Source organism: Saccoglossus kowalevskii, chromosome 19, assembly GCF_978046115.1.
Source record: "Saccoglossus kowalevskii chromosome 19, keSacKowa6.1, whole genome shotgun sequence".
NCBI classification, from domain to species: Eukaryota; Metazoa; Hemichordata; class Enteropneusta; family Harrimaniidae; genus Saccoglossus; species Saccoglossus kowalevskii.
The window spans coordinates 30,224,866-30,239,406 of record NC_140659.1 but is presented as its reverse complement, the minus strand read 5'-3'; the positions used below and the strand labels follow the sequence as shown (position 1 = coordinate 30,239,406).

General features: G+C 33.6%; 3 protein-coding genes across 3 annotated transcripts in view; 2 read left to right on the top strand and 1 right to left on the bottom strand.

The window, feature by feature from the left end:
* Positions 1-842: 842 nt before the first annotated feature.
* On the top strand, positions 843-2,792 carry LOC146731469 (uncharacterized). The gene has a single exon (XM_085493792.1). It carries the CDS (start codon positions 843-845, stop codon positions 2,790-2,792), a length of 1,950 nt encoding a protein of 649 aa, XP_085349918.1.
* A 3,025-nt stretch (positions 2,793-5,817) lies between these two features.
* fadd (Fas-associated via death domain) lies at positions 5,818-11,131 on the top strand. Its single transcript, NM_001185006.1, is given in 3 exon segments — positions 5,818-6,357; positions 8,602-8,628; positions 9,096-11,131. Coding segments are annotated over 3 exon segments (657 nt in total). The 5' UTR covers positions 5,818-5,987; the 3' UTR covers positions 9,356-11,131.
* Positions 11,132-13,005: 1,874 nt separating this feature from the next.
* LOC100368207 (ankyrin repeat domain-containing protein 17-like) overlaps positions 13,006-14,541 on the bottom strand; it is a 48,872-nt gene continuing 47,336 nt past the window's right edge. The window contains exon 30 of the mRNA XM_085493490.1: positions 13,006-13,304. Within this exon, the coding sequence (XP_085349616.1) occupies positions 13,269-13,304 (36 nt within the window). The 3' untranslated portion in view covers positions 13,006-13,268. The remainder of the gene's footprint in view (positions 13,305-14,541) is intronic.

Genomic DNA, 14,541 nt, shown 5'->3' with positions numbered 1-14,541 from the left:
ATATATTCTTTTAGCAAAGAATCAAATGGTATTAACGTACAGTGGTGCTACTATAGATACCATAAGACAGGCAATATTAGAAAATGAATTCCCAACAACTATAAAAACATTAACACTTAATATTGCTGGTAATGATATTGACAATGGAACTAGCAGTGACGATATCTGGAAAAACTATGAAGATCTTATCTTCATTATAAAGCAGAAAATTCCAAATATAGTCCTGTTCTTATGCGAGATATTTCCAAGAAGACACTGGCTGGAAAATAACAAGAGACAGATGGATATGTTGAATGACAAGATTAAAACCAAAGATAGCAAGAAAGATATCCACAGAGTCAGTATGAATAACATACAACTACGTAATCTTAGGAATGATGGCATACATATCAACCACAATGAGGGTGTAAAGCTGTTCATTAATAACATCAAATCTGCAATAAATGATTTCTCTCCATTAGAAGCACGTCCACAAACAAGAAGGAATATGCAAAATAATACATGGGGATTTCAAACAAATCCAACTAGACATACAAACTACAATAAGAATGCATCAAACCAACCTACCGATACTTATGCTTCAGTACTAAAGAGTACCATCAGCAGAAAACAGAGAAATGAATACCAGCAACAAAGACATGACAACGAAGAAAATGATACACAGATTACACAGGACGCAGACGATACTAAACACCTCAATGTGACTATACTTGCGTCGTTAAAAAACCTAGAAAAACAACTAGCACAACTCAGGTCAAGAGGCAGTGGTACACAATAATGGTAAAATGCACAAAACCATGAAAGGAAATAAATATAAGAAAAATGTTATTACACAAAACATAATGACAATTGGACACTGGAACTCACATGGATTACGTTATAATTACATTCCAAAAATATCACAAAACGTAGACACTAAAACAAAACAGTTAATCAATATTGAGAAATGTATTCAAAATTATCACATCTATGCCTTTACAGAAACGTGGCTAGACCAGAAATCAATTGATTTAATTCCAACACCAGAAGAATACTATGTTCATCACAAAATTCGCAGGCAACATAGTAAAGCATGGAAAAACTCTGGTGGTATAAGCATGTATATAAAGAAATCAATAAGACCTGGTATTACTGTGATACAGAACTCTAGTGATTTTACACAATGGTTAAAACTTAACAAAAAATATTTTAATCTTATAAGAGATATTTATTTATGCACGGTGTATGTCCCACCAGCTGATTCCTCATGGTATGTGAATAACATAGACATGAACCCTTACCAGGCTATTGAACAAGAAATACAAAATTACAAAGAGAAAGGTGCAATAATGATACAAGGCGATTTTAATGCCAGAACTAAAAATTTAATTGACACAATAACAGATGATGAGGACAATTATACTCCAATGCCAGACAATTATATTTATGATAATGATATGAAAAAGAGAAACAATATGGACACAAGGAAAAATACATTTGGAGATCACCTTATACAACTATGTAAAAGTAATCAACTACATATATTGAATGGTAGATATAATGGTGACATACTTGGTCACTTTACTTGTCATGCGGACAATGGAGGTGCCAGCACTGTTGATTACTTTCTAGCTGACAATAGATTAAGTAAATATATTTTGAACTTTAAAGTCAAAACATTAGTACCAGGAAGTGACCACTGTCCAATATCAACAACAATACAAATGCCAACATTTACAGAAACAGAGTTTAACATAAACAAAAACCTGCAAAATCACCCAGGAAGCTATAAATGGACAAAGTCAGCAACAGATATTTACAAGATATTTTTAAAAACAAAAGAAGGTGAACAATTAATAAAGTCATTTACAGAAACTGATTTTACAAAAAAACATGTAAATGAGATAACCCAAAAATTTCAAAATTTATTAGAAAACATTGCCAAAAAATGTAACATAAAAAAGACAAAACACAGAAAAAACATTAAGAAAAGTAAAGTAAAATGCACTGACTCAAACTGTATGAAAATGAAGAAACAACTAGAAACTCTTGCCAAGCACATTCAACAGAGACCTTACGATGAAAACTTGAGAAAAGTATATCATGAAGAAAGAAAACTATTCAGAAAATATGTCAAAACACTTCAAAAGGAAAGATGGCAAATGATGAAACAAAAATTAGACAACCTAGATAATGAAGAAAATACAGTGAAATTTTGGGAGGTAATAAGACAATACACAAAGAGAAAACAAGACAGCATTGTGTCTGAAATATCATACAATGATTGGATAAACCATTTCCAGAATATCAGTCAAAATACTAGTACTTCAGAAAAGAGACAATCAGAAATACAGAAACTATTAAGGCAATTAGAAAATATGAATTTCCTAAATAATATGTTGAACGCTGAAATATCACTTAAAGAAATCAATGAAGCTTTGAAAAAGATAAAAACAAGAAAATCAGTTGGAATTGATGGCATCCCATCTGAAATGCTAAAGCATAGTCATCCATTAATAGCAGAAGCATTACAAAAGATTTTTAATATCATTTTACAAAGGGGAGAATATCCAGATTGTTGGAACACAAATATAATCACACCAGTACATAAAAAGGAAGACAAATATGATCCGGCCAATTACAGAGGCATATCAACAAGTAACACAATTGGAAAATTATTTGCAATAATTTTAAATAAACGTATAACACAACATCTTGAAACCAGCAACATAATCCATAAAAACCAAGCCGGCTTTAGACGCAATCACAGAACAACTGATCATATACTGACATTACATACACTGATCAAATAATACCAATCAAAAAACAAAAAGCTTTACACTTGCTTTATAGACTTAAAAAAATGTTTTGATAAAGTTTGGAGAGAGGGACTATTCATAAAATTATTACAAAACAACATATGTGGTGGTGCATATCGAGTCCTAAAACATATGTATATGAATATGCAATTCAAAATTAAATTAGATGACAAAGTGACCGAGAGCTTTAAAATGCAAGAAGGTGTCAAACAAGGGTGTCCATTAAGCCCAACATTATTTAACATTTTTATAAACGACTTGGTAGCCAATATTGATAACTGTACAATGATTAGTCCAAACCTAAATAGTCAAAACATCTCTTCACTTCTATTCGCTGATGATATTGTTCTAACAGCTATTAACAAAGAAGACTTACAAAGGTCATTAGACACACTTTATGAATATACAAAACAATGGGGTTTACAGTTGAATATGAGAAAAACAAAAATTATGATTTTCACAAAAAATGGTCATAAATCAAAAAATACAGAATTCTCATATGGGCTAAACACGATTGAAAAAACAAACCAATTCACATATCTACGGGTAACATTTAATACAAATGGGGAAATGAACATGACCATGGAAAGATTGGTAGATAAAGCAAAAAAAGCTGATGCAGCAATCAAACCAGTATTAACATCAAACAAGTTAAACATGCTTTTACAATTGAAATTATTTGAGGGAATCCAGACACCAATTTTAACTTATGCTGCAGAAATTTGGGGAATCAATAGCAGACCAGGGTACTGGGACAAAACGTGTACAGAAAAACACCATTTAATGTTCTGTAGACGATTATTAAATGTTAATAACAGAACAAGTAACATTGGTAGTAGAATGGAAATTGGACGACTACCATTACTAGCAAAAATACAACTGAATGCAATTATATACTACCAAAATATTATTAAGAATGGCCCAATCAGTCTAGTATATGATGCAATAAAAGATCAACAACAAAACAAATATAATGACACATGGTTAATGAATCTGCATAAAATAAAACAGCTGTATGATATTAAGAATTTAGAAACAATTAAAAAAGACCAGTTTAAACAAAAAGTGAATGAATATTACAATTATAAATGGAACCAAGATAATCAAAGACCAGATTCAAAACTAAGAACTTATACATTACTGAAGAAAAATATAAATACTGAACCATACATTAAAATCCTTGATAATAAAGAAAACATTGGTCTATTAGCAAAATTGAGACTAAGTGCCCATAAACTAAACATCGAGATGGGAAGGCACAAAAGACCAAAAATAAAAACAGAAGACAGAAAATGTACTAAATGCAACCTACTTGAGGATGAAATTCATTACATCACAAAATGTGAACTTTACACAGATGAAAGAGAGTTGTTATATTCACATTTTTCAAAGAAAATTAACAATTTTCAACACTGTACAAACAAAGAAAAATTCATTCATATATTGAATACAAACAACAAATATTTACTAACAGAGCTTATCAAATTTATAAAAACAGCAAATATCATTAGAGAAAACCACCTAATGGGTCATATTATATTTTTTTTAAACATTATTTCATGTAACTGTATTGTAGTAGATTTTAGATATCTAACTTGTTATGTTTATTTTAACACCTTTATTGCATTTCATAAACCAAAATAGATATGTAATTCATTCTATAAGGTTGTAATAAAGAATTATCTTATCTTATCTTATATATATGAATAAATATGTTTATATTTATAAAGATATTTAGATATATATTTATACATAAACAGGGGTTTCCTTTTACTCTCGAAAGTTGTGTGTATATTGAAATCACATGTATGAGGTTTGACCTGGGCGCGACTTGCACTAAATACCGCCAGTGACTCTTTGGTACCTTCTAATCACCAAAACATACGGTGACCTAATTAAAGCTTGGTGACGCCTCAGTTTGTACTCGTTGATCTGCGCAACAGTCATATGTCTTGCGCATGCGTGGCGCGACGACTACCGCCCTTTAATTAGATAAACTACTAGTAATCATGATTTGCGTCAGAAAAGTACAGTCCTTTCAAGGTTGCCAAGGCACTAGATTATACAATAAATGATTAACTGGCAAGGTGCTGTGTTCTATGGCTAGGCGCTGAAAATCACGTACGTTCCAGAAATATTATTCATATTATTCCATAGAAAACTGAATAAACGCAGATTGTAGGACATTTATCTCAGTGAAATCAATGTTTCTTTCCCAGCTAGATACGTAAACACAAAATTCTAAGCAGCTTGTGGCAGAGGCACCCATTGCTGAGACAGCGCGCCCTTTGACCCACGATGTAGAGGGACTATTGCGTAAAATGCAAATACCTATGGGAAAGAAATTAGTTACTTGTCCTACTTGCCTTTCGCAAGGAACGCCGGGAGCCAGCGAATGTGGCGACGAAGATTGTTTTGGTGCTCTATTCTCAAGGAACTCTGGGAGAGAGAATAAAACCCTTCCCTCCCCGCCCTTATCAACCACGTCACAGACGCGACTTACTGAGATATGGTGATTTTGGATATATTCTGGTAAATTTGTCGGATACAGATTTTGAATACGGGCGTCACTATACCATGACACGGTTATGCGGTCCTTCAAATAACAGTGACAACTGGGTGACAGGAATGAACCAGTGATTCGGCATTGAAAGAATGCCGGTAGGGAATGGAAACCCGGAAATCAGGCCGAATATTCATTCATTGTTGAATATCACAATACGAAGTTGAGGACAATTTTATGGACGTAAACAATTCAGACATTTTTAGGTCAGTTGTTCAACAGACATCTTGTATTTATATACACTTTCAAAAAATTACATTTTAACAAAATTACCAACATCACGAAAAACGGTTGGTAGATAATCATTTTCATCTATTCACTGTTTTTTTTTCCAACAATCCCGACGCAAAAAATCCATGAAATTTGTTTTGAACATTGGTGCTTTTAAAATTGTTTACGAATTCAAAAAAGGGGATTTCCCTCTGAGAATACTGAACATTGTACTTATGTATGTGTATTTCGGGAATTGGGGAATTTTGTTTTTGTTCACTACATCACTGTTAAATTCTACGTGTTTATACCAATGTGGAAATAGTTCGGTGAGATATATTACGTCACCTCGATGAAGTGAACTTTGTGGCTGATTTTGTTTTTACATACAGTGGTTATATTTCAACAACCAAACTATGTCCACAAACCGACCTCGAGCGGACTTGGATACGGACGCCCAAAGAGTCGACCCAAGAGAGCCAGCATTCCGTAAAACGCTAATGAGAGTGGCAATGAAACTGAAAGAGCCTGAAGTGGAAAATATCAAATATATGTGCCCGTTCATTCCGAGGAGTCGAAGGGAAGAAATCAAATCCGCGATACAACTGTTTGAAGAGCTGGAATATCAGGACTACCTTAGTGTCGACAATACTAAAGACCTCAAGGACTTCGTCAAAGAAATCAGCCGCCCCGATTTAATACGAATTTTGGAAGAGTACGAAACAACTTGGAATACACCCAAAGAAACCAATGCTTCCAACAATTCTAGTCACTGTATTAAGAAAGGTAAAATCTGCTTTGAATTATTGCATATTTTATTTATTTTCGACTGTCAACACTTTTTAGGGCGGAGAGGGGTACAGTTAGAGGAATTTGTTTTTGCAAATATTTTATTCACGTATGCTCGACGACAAATTTGTTTTTACAAAATCCTCCAGCCTAAACCCTCCACAGTTTTTAAAACATGGGGAACCCCATAGAAAATGAAACAAACCAGATTGGTAAGAGTTCCTTAGGACCCTCTCACCCATAACTTTACCCCCCCCCATTTTAATTGTATATGAGTGTTATGTATTAGGTTAGGGGTGTGGGCGTAGGGAACTCTTTCTGAAGTAAAATTTCAACCCATGCAGGAACAACTGCCTACTGTAGTTGGGATGACTACTTACTGTCAGTAGTAGATGGTGTTTCAGCACTTGTTTTATTTTGTGGCGGTGGTCATCATGCCCCGCTTGTGCAGGATACAAGTCTCATATGAACAAAGATGGCGACTGTTGTGCAGACCAATGAGTACAAACTGAGACGCTACCAAGCTTTAACTAGGTAATTTCTTTGGTGATTGGAAGGGATCAAAGGAATCACAGGCGGTAATTAGTACACGTTGTGCCCAGATCAAAAATTGTGATTTTCATTAGAAGAGCGCATCAAACTGTGGGAAAATCAGTGTTTGTTAACACAAATGCCACATATGCGCGACGCGACAACCACCGCCCTTTAACTTGCTCGAGATACAAATTTAGGCAAGAGTTCCTTTTGTAACTCCCATCCCTAAGCCTAACACTCACTCTAAGTTACCCAATTCATTTGTACTCTAGTATATGCCCCCTCTATAGATAACTATAGATGTCCTTAGGAGGGGCATGTACAATTAAATGGGGAATGCTGGAGGGTAGGGTTGGGGTTAGGGATGAGGGGTACAAAAGGAACTCTTTCCCAAATTATTCAAACTTTGCTACCGTTTGTGTATTGATTCATTTCTACATTGTCAGTTTAATCATAGACAGTATAGTACATCTGATGTAAAGTTTAATGACCAGCATAGTAGATAAATTCAACTTTGAAGAGATATTCTGCCATATTCAAGCAGTCATGACCACAAGTGTCATGCCACATGAATATGTCATTAAACACCCTGAAAATGATTTTTGACAAAAACTTTGAGAAGGTATGTAGCATTTGCGATTGGCAATACTCACAGGGCAGAGGTGTTGCATTATATATATACAGCTCTATGTCCTTCGAAATCATGGATACAATCAAAATTATGCACTGTGAATCGACTTTTGTGGAAACCACCATTAATAACAGAAGGTTGGTCATAAGTGTTAACAGCTCCACCAGAGTAACAGACACATCTAATACTAATCATTGATCACCTGTTATCTAATATCTCTGACTCTTTTCTTGAGTGTGGGGATATTGAAATCAGCATTACTGATCACTATCCAATCTTAGGCACCATAAAAAACTTGCGTCACATATTCAAACTAAAATCTACATCTGACATTTATGATTTTTTAGCGATTTAGGCAAAGTCTCTTGGCAGCTAACAAAGTGAATAATACATTCTATAATATTTTCCACACAAACATGTTAATGAATTGTGGCTATCAAAGACTTTCCTAAAATCGACCAAAATTAAATATAAACTTTTTACAAAAATTAAAAAAAAAATTTACATAATGGACAGATACACACTAATTATAGACAATATCGGAATCTTCTATGTGAACTGCTTAAAATGGCCAAAAAAATGTTACTATACAAATAAATTCAACTCTGCTAACAATAACAGAACTTGCAAGTGATTGATGAAATTCTCAATAAAACCACTTATAACTTATAAATATAGAAATGCATCTCTGTTGATGACACCAATCTAACAATACTGATGTCGCCCAGGAAGTTGTTGAATTCTTTACTCTCTTTTTGGCACTCAAACTTAATCATACATTAAACATATATCACCTGATATCAATTATTCAAAACGTTTGTTGATATTCACCTCCAGTTTGTTGATAATACTGGCCTCATGTCAACTAGCTCTATGAACAAATAGTATCAGGTAAAACCTCATTAAGATAATTATCTTGATCGATTCCAGAAGATTTGGGCTTTGAAAGAAAATTACCGGTACATTTATCGGTCTGTGTTTTGTTTCTGTTCTCTGATGTGCAAGTTGAAGTTTCTAGGCAACCTTTTCTAATAGTGTTTGCATCCCACAATGACATACGATCTTTTTCTTTACAGGTCCTATAACCCAGGAAACTGGTGAAGGTATGTAATGCTATGTGTTCTGTGAAATACAATCAACTTGGGTGTTCATGGGTGTACAATCACACTACTTAATCACCAACTTGGGTGTTCATGGATGTACAATCACACTACTTAATCACCAACTTGTTGGACAATGAAAATATCTCATTTTTTTCATATTCATATAGTTATTGAAATATGCTACTTCAACATACACTTTAAAAAATATTTAATTTACCTTTCTGTTGACATGTTTTTAAATGCTGACTGTTTTGTCACAATAATTTATTAAAATTAGTGTTGGCTTTTCCTGGCAAGAGTGACATAATTGATGACAAACAATTGGTTGGAGGAAGCCCAACACTGTATGTACATGGTTGTACCAAGAAAAAAATAGAAAAATTATCGTGATGCCCCATTGCATCTTGGTACTTTGTAATTCTTTGTACTATTCTTTAGCTGTTTACACTATTTTTTTTTGTCCTCAGATTTGGATGAAATATTTTATTTTCTGCATGATAATCTTGGACGTGATTGGCGACAATTGGCACGTAGACTTTATCTTCAGGAGACTGATATAGATGCAATTGCGCATGATCATATGCGTGACTTAAAGGAGCAGTCCCTTCAAGCTTTGAAGAAATGGAAAATTAATTGTGGTAACCAAGCAACCAAGAAAGCTCTCATTGATGCACTCAGAAGGTGTAGATTAAACTACATTGCTGATCAAGTGGAAGGAATGAAATAGATCCTATTGTGGCGTTTTCTTTGTTGAAAGACGTCGATGTAATTTATGTAAGATATCAATTGTGTTTATAAATCCATGGAATAACACTTTAATCACTGGAATGTGTCAAAAACAACAATTTTTTTCAAATGAAAAATGAGTATCTTTTGCTTATACATGAACGTCCTGGTAAATCTAAACATGGAAAACATTGATTGTAATAAAACAATTCTGTGCGTTTTACAGGGATACCTCGATTTCAATACAACAGGACATTCCATGTCTTGTACATTACTTCTTGCCTGAGGTTAATGTAGTCTGTCTGGTATATGCCATATTTTGTTATACAAGATAGTTAAGAATGTACCTGTCATGTTGGTGCATATCAGATACTTGTTCTACAATCAATATGTGTAGAGCTTTGAATCGTCACCGTGACACGTTTAGTACAATACAATGTAAAGTACACAAAATGCTACTCTTTATCTAACATTGACAACTTACTTACTTTATCTTTTTGGTTATTACTATTTTACATACAAACTTTATTTTTTTTTTTTTAGCTCAGCTAGTTGGTATTCATTCTATGAAGTGGAATGATATAGAATTTAATGATAAAAACTGAACTAGTTACATTTTTCATATAACTATCAGTGTGATCTATGTTTTTTTCCTCATAAGGCCAGACTTTTATTATCGCTTGTTTCGCGAACCCGCCCAATGAACAGGAGCCGAAAATGAAATAAAAATCAAATTTTATTTCAGCGTAATTTCTCGTGCCCGCCAACTTGCAAGTGCAAAAAATTGCTAAAAAAATATTATTTTTGACTCCCATTTTGATTGTCATGATCAAAGTCTCGCGCAGATGAAACAAAGTTACACATAGAATAAAATTTTATTTCTGTCATTTCTTCTCTCCGATCAATGATCTCACTTACAATACTTTGAGAATCACACATATCTATTGAAAAAAAAAAAAAATTCCCCCCCCCCTCAAAAAAATTGCCTTATAAAAACTCAAGAAACAAGGAATAAATAGTCTGGCCTAACAAGGATTTATAATATAAGGGCATGTGAAGTCACACAAATTACAAGATGATCACAAAATGACACTAACATGTATTCCAGAAATACAAATGTAAATGAGTGTGAAAGAAATGGTTAGTTTTCATTTAATAATGGGCCATTTCTTATAGCATCCATGTCAACATCGTCGCTCACTGCTTCCGTTTACATAATACTACCCATGCATTCTGTGATGCCACTGCTGCACTGAACAGAATTGGATCTTCATTGCATGTTACATACCCTTATTTTATAAATTTTAAAAACTCAAACGTTTTTGTGTATGCTTTGTATGAACCTAAAATTTCTTATATACTGAATCATGATAATAGGAACACATTGCATTGGTAATGTTTTTTTGCAGGCGATTTGTGGAACAGTATCGTTCTAACGGTTTGAACTTCCCATATATATTTCACTGTTTTGCCTCATCTGATCAAATTGCAATGTCAACTATTAATTTTGTTATTTCTAAAAAACTTTAAATATTCCTGTGTAGAGTTAATGGCCGTTGATTTTATTTTCATGCAGCCTTTGTTGAACAGATTTCAACAAACAAAATATTAATTTTTGAATGAGCAGACCTTTAAAAGTCTTATTTTGTGTATAGTTCCTTCATGCTGATCTTCAACAGATTTGAGTTTTACCTTCGTGTCCAGCTTATTTATAGCGTAAATAGAATATTCACCACTATATTAAATATTACTGGTGAAATATAATTGAAACCACGTCAAAACCAAATGCTTCTTAATTTTTCCTACCTGAACTGTATTATTAGTGTGAATGAATATCTCAGCAAGTTAGAGTATTGACCATGAATTCCTGCCATGTTTCAATTTTAATTAACCTCAGTCAAATATTTGAATTTGTTTGTATACATAAACAACTAATACAAGTGTATATTGAGTAACCTCTTTTTAAACCTTTGTAAATTCTGCTGCTGTTTTTATTACTAGAGCCATTTTGTCAGTTACCTTACATTTTTTCATAGATCACTGAAGCGGAAGTATACATAGTGATATGCCCAACATTGATGTGTCATACCCATTTTAAGTGTAATTCCGAGACATGAAAATAACTTGTCAAAAACACTATTATAACTGTGGTAAAATAAAAAGGGCTCTGAAACTAGCATACAAGTGTAGCAGTTTCGATATATTATTTCAAATTAGTGCCATACACTTGATTGTATTTTGACAAAAATGTTTTTGAAGTAGTTTGTGCAATTCTGAAAAAAATATTTATTTTTTGTGCACCTCATGTTCTGTGCTTGTAACGCTAACAAATAATTTTTGCAGAACTTGACATCTATGTACCAAGTTTCATTGAAATGTGATGATTAGTACTTGAGATATCAGTGGAAAAACCAAAAATTGACTAATCATTATGCAAATTAGTAATTTTTACCAAAAACTAATCAAAACCAAGCATTAGTTCAGAGCATCCATGTATCAAGTTTCATCAAAACCCAGTAAGTGGTTCTTTAGATATCAATGGAACAGTCATGAAACAGCTAAAAATTAGATTATCATGCAAATTAGGTAATTAATATGCATGAAATTTTACCAAAACCTAATCAAATCTGTGCACCAAGTTTCATCAAAAATTGATGTATGGTTCTTGAGATATCAGTGGAACAGACAGACGGACACACATACACACATTTTGTGCTTCGCACATAGTCAAAAACCCTAAATAGACCACCACACAGCTTATCTGCCCCATCAATAGTATGAACGTGATCTTGGTAGACCAAGGTATATTGATATTTAGTTTAATGAGATCAGAATAATGTTCATGGATGCATTTGTTTGTACATATACTATATATTTGGTAAAAGCCACACACACATTGTTTAAACAACCGAACCGAAGTCACGATTTCTTATATCTAATACAAGCTGCATCCCCGTTGTTTCATTCAGTTAGCAAACACCTTTGATTTGTTCTAGGCTTGGTACCGTGCTGTGTAGGATTAACTCGTGTACCTATTCAATAACTATCCTTTATTTATTGAGTATCTACACATTGTACAATATCAAATATTTTGAAAATCTGTGCGTGTTGATTGAACAGCACTGTCGAAGCTCTTACTGACTGTCCGAATAAGTTTCATAACCACTGTAATATAAGCAGTGGCTTCTTATATAAATTTTACACTATTAACTTGCTGTTAAATCATCCAATTGTAAAATTCTTTAGTGCACAGTAAATTTTACAAGGCAATGTTGGGACAATCTTGAGGTAACTTCACATAAATATTTCCAACACCCCCAATAAAATTCTAATCAACGTGATGTCAAATTTTCTATATGTTGTGAAGTGATACTGTAAAACATATTGAAATAGCTACATGGCATTTTAGCGAATTTGACTTAATACATGAATTAACAAAATCGTAATTTAGCTAAAATGACAACAATCTCATTGCGAGAATATATTTTAATTTAAATTAGCGACATCTTGAATTAGCGAAATTACAGGTTAGCTAAAATGATGTGTTTTACAGTAAACTAGGCAGATTACATCAATACATACATGTGTTAATACATACAGCTGTAGCCCAATCATTCACTCTTCCAAAAGCAAACACAGACAGACATCAAATCCATTATAACTAACATCTTTATTGACACAATCCTTTTTTGTGTCACAAAATACAAGCCAGCAACAAACATCTGAAAATCACAATAGATTTGATTTCTTTCAAACAAACTTTGTAGCATCATCATTTTATCCATAGTCTAACATCTACGAGTTGCATCACCATATAAACCTAATTTGGTAAAACCCAAAACAACCCAACCACTTTTAAATGAAAACCCCTGACAGGCCAAGCACATATCACACTCTTGTCGTTAACCAGTCTGTTATAATGTGTGCTGGTTCCACACACCACCCCACACCTGTAATATAAATGTATGCAAAATAGTTAGAATAATCAGACGAGTTTTGGTCATGTAACTTATTGTTAAACACGTACACTTGTCTATGCAGATTGTAAAACTCTACGGTTGTTTTAAATGCTGGTTTGTAAACCAAGAAAGAACACAAAATTCACAGTGACAAAAATATACTAAACTTAGAGAATTAAAGATATAATCATGAAACAAACAAATCTAAGTGAGGTCTACCTGAGGTACATATACACCAACTATCAAAGCAATCAGGCCTGTAGTTTTCAAGAAGAAGTCGAAAAAGTAAAAAGTTGTTACTCATATGATAAAGCTACGCTTGACGAAGTCGACAGCGGAGCTAAAAAAGGAGATAACTTTTCCTAATCTTTTTTAATAGCTTGAATACCCATGACTTTAAAATCTAGGATGTAAATGATTCAGCAATATTTATCTTATTTATATCAAAATAGGAATCTATTATATGACAAGTCATTGTCAATGACACGTCCCCGTTCCGTTCATATTTGAGTGACATGTACATTCAAAGCAGATCATGACCGAAATCTCAGACCTTCAGTGGTCTGATCCGAAATGCACCTGCATATGTAACAACACTTTGTACTAAATCTGAACAAAATCCATCCATGCATGACTGAGATCCGGTTCCGGAATTGTGAAAATATGTGATTTTGATGCATTTTTGGCCTTAAAATGGCCATCATTCAGCTATTGTTAAAGCAGATCATGAAACAAATGCACAAACATATTTGTGACATGATGTACCTTGTGTGTGTGAAGTTTGAACTCGATCAATCCAGGCATGTTTCAGATACGGATCCAGAACTAAATTCTTTAAAACAAAATGGCCACCAGTCAGCCATTTCAAACCCGATCCAAAAAAAAAAATGACGTGCATCAAGGTCCTATTATGTTTAATGTATGTACCAAATTTGAACAAAATCCATCCATGCATAACTGAGATCCGGGTCCGGAATGGTGAAAATGTGCGATTTTGATGCATTTTCGGCCTTAAAATGGCCGCTATTCAGCTATCGTTAATCTGATCATGAAAAAAATGAATGTGCATATGTCCCATATAATGTGTGATGTATGAGTGAAGTTTGAACTTAATCGGTCCATGCATGTTCGAGATACAGGTGATCACGAACGCACACAGGGCAAACCACAAGTCCCCGTTTTCCGACTACGTCCGAACGGGGACTAAAAAGATTAATATTCATTTGTT

Excerpts from the sequence above, each read along its gene's own strand:
- LOC146731469 (XM_085493792.1), top strand. The coding sequence starts at position 843 with ATGACAATTGGACACTGGAACTCACATGGATTACGTTATAATTACATT.